The sequence below is a fragment of the Hylobates moloch genome, unplaced genomic scaffold, assembly GCF_009828535.3.
Source record: "Hylobates moloch isolate HMO894 unplaced genomic scaffold, HMol_V3 SCAFFOLD_6, whole genome shotgun sequence".
In the NCBI taxonomy this organism is placed as follows: Eukaryota; Metazoa; Chordata; class Mammalia; order Primates; family Hylobatidae; genus Hylobates; species Hylobates moloch.
This window is the reverse complement of record NW_026652281.1, coordinates 82,444,267-82,452,074: the sequence shown is the minus strand read 5'-3', so window position 1 is coordinate 82,452,074 and position 7,808 is coordinate 82,444,267. Positions and strand designations below refer to the sequence as shown.

Sequence of the window (7,808 nt, the reverse complement as noted above, 5' to 3'; positions counted from 1 at the left end):
CCTCCTGATTCATGCCATTCTCCTTCCTCAGCCTCCTGAGTAGCTGGGACTACAGGTGCCCGCCACTACGCCCACTGAATATTTTGTATTTTTAGTACAGACGGGGTTTCACCGTGTTAGCCAGGATGTTCTCGATATCCAGACCTCGTGATCTGCCCGCCTCAGCCTTCCAAAGTGCTGGGATTACAGGAGTGAGCCACCGCACCCGGCCCACTCCTCAGCTTTTATCAGATCCGTTTTCTAGGCAAGGAATCAGAGACTCAGAGACACAGTGAGCAGACCTTAATTTACCCAGACATTCATTTAGTGGGTTAGTTTCTCCTAAGGGTCTTCCAAATGTAGACAATGTGTGTGCCATGCAGACTCAAGAGGAATCAATTCAGTCTATTTGAAGACTCCCCAAACTCATATTTTGTAGAAACCAAAAAACAAAATACTTGGTAGAGAAGGTCAAAGTGTCTGAACGGTACATACAGGCAGAGCTACATTACTTGGCTCCTATGTGAAGAGAGAGGGAGCTGCAGAAAAACTAAATGGGAGGGCTCAGGTATATGAATTTCTTCAACTGAAATTGCATACGATCCTGGCTCCTTAATCTGTGTCCACTTCCCAGCAGGTATGGGAGGTATGAGCTCAGCTCAGGGGAAACAAACTTAGCTCTGGAAATCTGGAGAAGCAGTGAGCAGGGCTGATCCCCCAAATACCCTGATGAATCCCAGTGTTCTTTCTGTTCAGTTACCTCAGGGAAGCTATTCAAATTTTAAATCCATTTTGAATCAAAATATTGATATATTTTTTTAAAAAACTTAAAATTTAAAGAAACTGGTGTTAGTTATGGGAAAACCAGAAGGGCACCCTCATTTGGAAATAATCTTTGAGAAATCTTTGCAGTGTGAACAGTTGGGATTTGGTCTTTCCAAAATCCAGCTAGCATGCACTTAAGAAAAAGGAAAATCAGGAAATGTAGAAAATGAAATGCTAACTTACATATTTCACTTTAACATTTATTAAGGATATTAATGAGGCTATTGAAAACAGAAAATGCAGTTTTGCTATTTTAAAAAACTTTCTTGTGTGAGAATAGACATCCCTTGGGAAATGTCCATGGAAATATTGAACATTTAAGTTTTCATTAGTTCTCGACAAAATCATGTATTTCCTAAAAGGTAGGCATTTTACATGCCTCAATATCCATAGTTAACACAAAATACTCTGAAACAGAAAACAAAACATTAAACTATCCCATATTTTAAGTTAAAAATATTTTTTCAAATAGCTCTGAAAACACTGAAATATGTGAAATTACAATATATTCTAAAACGATTACCTAAGAAAATTAGGGGATGTCATCCACGTTTGTCTCAAAGGAATTCAGATTTATGATTCATCTTAAGAAATGTGAAAAGTACACATTAAATATAAAGACGGATAAAGGAATTTATTAATATACACAGTAACTTTTGTTCTTTTAAAGCAATGATTTGGGCCTCCTGGGTCCAGCTCAGGTCCTGGCCCAAGAAGTCCCTGGAACAGAGCCCTTGCTTTTGTCCCTGCCTCCCGGGTGAATGAGGAATAGAAAAGGAACCTACATTCCTCATCCTTGGTGTGAATTTGCACGCTCCCCACCGGCCAAGTGTGGCAATTCACATTGTAGTTCTGACAATAAATGGCCCGTTCTGACTGGGCTGGTGGGGGTCCTGGTCCAGCCACCTCCAGCCAGGGGCCCCTGGGTCGTGAAGGCGCCACCACTTGCTCCACTCAAGATGTGCAGCTCCACCCACTCACGCTAGAGAGGAAGAAGAACTTCTGCCATAAACTTTTGTTGTTATTGTTTTGTTTTGTTTGGTTTGAGACACGGTCTCATTCTGTTGCTCCGCCTGGAGTGCAGTGGCCCCATCACGACTCACTGCAGCCTCGACCTCCTGGGCTCAAGTGATTCTCATGCTTCAGCCTCCGGAGGAGCTGGGGCCACAGGCACCCACCACCACACCTGGCTAAGTTTTTGTATTTTTGTAGAAAGAAGGTCTCGCTCTGTTGCCCAGGCTGGTCTCAAACTCTGCCCACTTCAGCCTCCCAAAGTGCTGGGATTCCAGGTGCGAGCCACCGCACCCAGCCTCCTAAACTGCTTTTAATTTGTCCAGAATGAACCGGGTCATCAACCACTGTAAGTGGTCTGACTACCTTGACCATAAAGTATCTGAAACATTCAACTTGCAGCTGGTGGAAGCAGCCTAGCCCCATTGCACATAAAACACTCGCGTGGTGGCAAACGCGGAGACCAAGGCTGCACTGTCCGGAAGTGGGGACAGATCCCGATACGCCCTGGGGACAGAGCAGGGAAGCTCAGGCCTGGTCCACACCGGTTCTGCCCTCTTTCTGGCCCACTACCCCACCCTGAGACCGCAGGTTCCGGCGGACCCGGATGCAGATTTTCCGGATGAAAGGCCCCTTTCCTGGAGTGGACTTTGATATTTTCTGTTCACGACTCCGTGTCACCATCTTCCACACCTAGGATCTAGCGTCTGGCTTCACTGCCGAGGTCACAATCCCCGCACCTACATGCCTCAGCCGCGGTCAGACACGTCGCTGTCAGACGCTGGGAGGTTGTTGCCCCGCCACGCTTTTCTGTCTTTTGTCTTTTCACCATCTCCCCTCCCTACCCAGTGCCCCGTCTAAGTCCCCACTCGGAAGTGGATTCTCACCCCTCGCGGCCCTTTGTGGGCAACGCCAGGAGGAGGAAGGCCGCAACCTCCCACTGGCTTTGGGGTTTCTTAGACATCAGTAGTCTTCTGAGGCCCTCCGCCCTGCCCGCACCCCTCCTTCATCCTCGCGTCTCTTGGGACCCTGCCCTGCTGCCCTCAGGCCTTTCCTTAGTCACAGACTCGGGGAGGCCCCTGAACTCCCTCGGCTTGGACATCACCGGCCACAGTCCTGTGACGCCCTGTGATCTTCTGTCCCAGATCTCATTCCACTGGCTGTGCCTGTCAGGGTGTGCTTAGATTTTGGTGTCCCAATGTAAGGCGTGCTCTTATTGGGAAGGGGCTTCTTCATTCTCTTCTTATGAATGTAGATGTGAAGCCAGGGGATAAAGAGAAAAGAGAGGCCAAAAGAGAACCAGAGATCCAGGGAGCTAGGGAGAGTGAGATTGAAAAAGAAGGTAAAATTGAGTATTGGGAAGCTGTCTCTGATGGATTTTGAAAAGCAGTGATAGTGAAAGAGTTCTAGAAGCTTTGTAGAAGGTGTTAAAAAAAATAGTGAAAGTTACATGGGCAAGAAACAGTGGGATAGATGACATAGACAAAGAGAATCAGGAGAGAGGTGGAGGACAGAATAGAAAGGGGATTCTGACCAACCACAGCAGAGGAGTAAAGGAAAGATAGATCCCCAATTCATTAGGGTTTTTTTAAAAAGTCTTAATTATATTCTCTTTTAATTTTGTTTCAGATTCAGATGATGAGGCCTCTTTAGATTTTCAGTCTTTACTATATTTTGGAAACATCTTTTAGTACTCAGTAAAGGATTTTACACTATTTCAATGTGCTCTTGGAAAGGGTATTTTTATTTTTATATTAACAGTCAAAACCTAGTTTAATCAGTAAGTCCATTCTTCTACTGTCTCCATTATTTCTTTACATGGCCTTTTAACTGGGTCTGTAAAATACAGTCTTCAGGGAAGTGTATGTTCCCTTGACCTCTCTCTGCAAATTTTCAAGGATGGGCTGAAGTGATCAGGAATTTTGTTCTAACAGTGCCATTCTGTTCATGATTACTAAATTGCTCAGAGGTATTTCAAGCCACTAAGTAGGTATCCTTAATTTCATATTTTTGAAAATTCAATGAGTTGTTCTGGAAAAAAAGGAATTAAATGCTTGAAATCAGATTATTGTGATTAAAACCGTGAGAAAGAAGTTGCTCTTGCTCAAGAGTATGAAATATGGTATAGAATCTTTAGGGGAAGGATAAGGATAAACCCTAACACAATTTGTCACAGCACATCATTCTTGTGAAGCTAGTGGTGGTTACTCTCTACTGGCATCTCCTACTGACCTTGCCTGCCCCAAGTCCCAAGTACAGAATGTCAAGGCAGCTTGATGGGGGGAGAGTCAAGACTTTTTAAACTAAGTACAGAACAAAATTATCTCTCCAACTAGGAGGGGACACTTGTTGCTATAAATGAATATAAATGACATGAGAATGAAAACTGTCAATATAATAAATAGTTTGCAAAAGCTCTAACTTATAACACACAGGACTTTCAGGGTAGAGAATTCCTAGCTCTGTAAGGAATTTGGGACTCCAATTAAGAGAAGCCTTGGTCTCTACTCACTGTGAACCAACATTCAGCCCAGTACCACCCTTGGTATGTTACAAAAAAAACTCAGTAAAAAATACCTTCTTGAGAAGGAAATAGGAAAGTCTTTACAAGGGCAACCGATCATCTTGTGGATTACCAAATACTGCAGATTTCAGGTCAGAAAACTGAGTCATGGAGAATAAAAAAAAAAAAAAAACTAACATACAATTGAGCAAATAATTCATAATTTAGAGAATGTATCTATTCATTAAAAATGTGAAGTGTAAATGTATAATAGTTATGTGACCTGGGAATTTTGAATACAAAATTACGTAAGCAACTTTATTATTTTTTAATAGAAAAATACTTGCAAATATTGAAACAATAAAACCTGTTGCTGAAAAATCTAATATGTTGTTAAAGTTCTAGTTTTATTTATGCAGGTCTGACACATAGATGTGCATAAGCTATTCTTGGCATGTGAGTAGAGATTTCATCCTTCTCTTCCCATTTCCCCATCTTCAACAGCTTTTATTTTTCTTTCCACATCCAAACTCCATTCATTCCAACTTCCACCAAAACCGCTTCTCTGGATCCATCCCTGGAGTTGACACAACAGGGATCTTCAGCCCCAGGTGCCAGGTTTCTCCGTGATCCATTACACAGATTTAACAGGGAAATGAGGGCAGTATCAAAAACACCCAGTATAAACCATTGAATTACCCCAGCCGTTGTCTCTACCCATGAACAACTGCCTGGGGCCAGAGAATTAGGCATCCCTGCTCTTCTTTCCCTCAGAAAGCCCCTGGGACATTTTCCTTGAAACTCCCCTAAGTGGGAGTAGAAGTTCATCTCCTGACACTCCATGTTTTATTCATGAGTCCTGAGTTATGACACAGAGGACACAGTTGTGCTCCCCTTACTGCGGAATAGCAGATAAAGCACCTTAATCTCTCAGCCACCGTGCAAACCCTTCTTATCTTTGATTCAATATACTTTTCCACAAGCAAAATAAAAGTTCTGACCAAGGAGGCGTCCTCTGATTTGACTCTAGAACTTGGAAATGCATTGGCTTTCAGCAAATCTCAGTACTGAATGTAAACTTCAAGGAGAAATGGTTCCAGGAAATAAATTGGGATGAGACTGAACTTTTAGCAAACTGCAAAATCCTGAAACCATGGACCTTACTGAGGCCAATTAAATGGGCTAATTCACAGGTGAAAGTGGTACATCCTAAAAATTCTCCACAAGTGATTCTACACTGAAGCCAGAGTTTATGTCAAGTACTGTATGAGGATGAGGATGGCAATCTGCTTGGCAGGCAGTCTGGTCCAGGAAGGGCTCACATTATTGTTCACAGTTTAACCTATTTAATTACATATGTAATTTTCCCCCAAATCATGTATGACATAAGCTGTAGTCTTGAGCCACATTAAAATGTACTATTTATGAGGTAAAATTGTATGGGATTTGACAAATGGCAGCAGGTTTCCAGCATTAAAGTATCACAGCACCCTTCTCTTATTCAAGCTCCTCTTCCGTCCACATACAGGGAATCAATCGCCTTTTGTATATGGTCCTTGGACGTTGCTTCTTTATTTCAATTATCTTCCATCAAAGCAAGTGATGCCGTGGTCTATTTTCATTTGATCCTCCAAAAGAAAGGTACTGAATAATCTAAACCAGAATTTCAGCCATTCAGAGACTTAGGTCCATCGCTAAGCAGTAAAAGCCAAGCCTTCTGCACTGCAACGCCACGGCCGGCAGAGGGCGCGGGAACAGGCCGTCCCGCCCTTCGGGGCGCATGCGCGTTCTGCCTGCGGAGGCGGGGCTGGGTCTCCAGGAAGTATGTGAGCTTCCTTTCCTCTGGTCAGGGAGGAGGTGCCGCCCCGGCTTTGGGGCAACTCAGGCGATGTCCATCAGGAGGAAAACTTCCTGTCTTCAACCCTAACTGCTGGGAAGGGAGATTCGCTGCAGAGTATCCCGGATATTTTTCTGAAACAGCAATAAAGACTTCATTTTCAGGGCAGTTGCCACGTGTTTTATTCTGTATTTTCTGTGGGGATATTTTAGCATTATTTTACAAATGTATAAATTTGAGATTGGGGAGGGCTTTCTGATAGATAATAGAAGCAGGCTGTAACATGTCCTCCCTGTGACCTCACTGAGGATTGATTGTGAGGAGAAACAAGAATTGTGAGGAAAATCTACAAAATACGGGGACCCTGCAGAGGAAGGAGTCGGGCCAGGGCAGGGCCACAGAGTTTCAATGCAGCCCGTGGGAAAGGGGCCCTTGCAGGGAAACCCGCGCTCTGCATCCGTGCATTTCCACATTGGGAGGGGCTCATCTTTCCTACAGTGCTAAAGTCACTGAAAAATAGACAATGAAAGAGAGGGACATTAATTCAACATTCAGTTGTTGACGATAAAGCATTCAGAGCCACATCTTTCTTTTCATCATAGCACTGCAGATTTAAAAAATGGTTTTAATTACAAAGGCAACGGGAAGAGGTACACTTGTGTACAACAGTTTGGACCCCAAATGAAAATATATAGCTTAAATATTTCTTCAAAAATAAGTCATTATTCTGTGTTGCAAGGTATATCCTGAGATTTTAAGCTATAACCTTATTAATTTATTGGTTAAAACACACATTTTGTTTATAGTCAAAGCGATTATAAAGGTAGACTATTTGGCAAGTCCCTCATATTTTTATTCTTCTACTAGGTTTTCAGCTAGAATTGACACACGGAAACTCACAATGAGGGAACTCTTTCTTGACCATAAAATATGCATACTCCAGAACCCTCAGTGTAAGCTGTTTCTTGACTATCTCAACCTGATCCCTACAACCAGAGAAAATGTAGAGAAGTGATCCAATTTTTTTTTTTTTTTTTGAAACAGAGTCTCACACTGTCACCAGGCTGGAGTGCAATGTCATGATCTTGTATTCTCCTGCCTCAGCTTCCCTAGTAGCTTGGATTACAGGTGCCTGCCACCACACCCAGATAATTTTTTGTATTTTTAGTTGAGATGGGGTTTCACTATGTTGGCCAGGCTGGTCTCAAACTCCTGTCCTCCTGATCCGCCTGCCTCAGCCTCCCAAAGTGCTGGGATTATAGGCATGAGCCACCGTGCCCGGCCAAGTAATCCAATTTTAAAACTACATCTGGCCGGGCACCATGACTCACGCTGGTAATCCCAACATTTTGTGAGGCTGAGATGGGCAGATCACTTGAGGTCAGGAGTTTGAGACCAGCCTGGCCAACATGGTGGAACCCCGTCTCTAACCAAAATACAAAAATTAGTCGGGCATGGTGGTGCACACCTGTAATCCCAGATACTCAAGAGGCTGAGACAGGAGAATCGCTTGAACCCAGGAGGTGGAGATTGTAGTGAGCCAGATTGCGCCACCTCACTCCAGCCTGGGCAACAGAGCACGACTCCGTCTGAAAAACAAACAAACTACATCTGATCTTCAGCAAAGTGTCTGCTGTTCTCCTCAGAAAAGAC

General features: G+C 43.5%; 1 protein-coding gene across 1 annotated transcript in view; it reads left to right on the top strand.

The window, feature by feature from the left end:
• Positions 1–2,142: 2,142 nt before the first annotated feature.
• LOC116470569 (proline-rich protein 23D1-like) overlaps positions 2,143–7,808 on the top strand; it is an 8,785-nt gene continuing 3,119 nt past the window's right edge. The window contains 5 exon segments of the mRNA XM_032156031.2: positions 2,143–2,164; positions 2,665–2,943; positions 3,071–3,157; positions 5,981–6,140; positions 7,023–7,158. Of these exon segments, the coding sequence (XP_032011922.1) occupies positions 2,143–2,164; positions 2,665–2,943; positions 3,071–3,157; positions 5,981–6,140; positions 7,023–7,158 (684 nt within the window).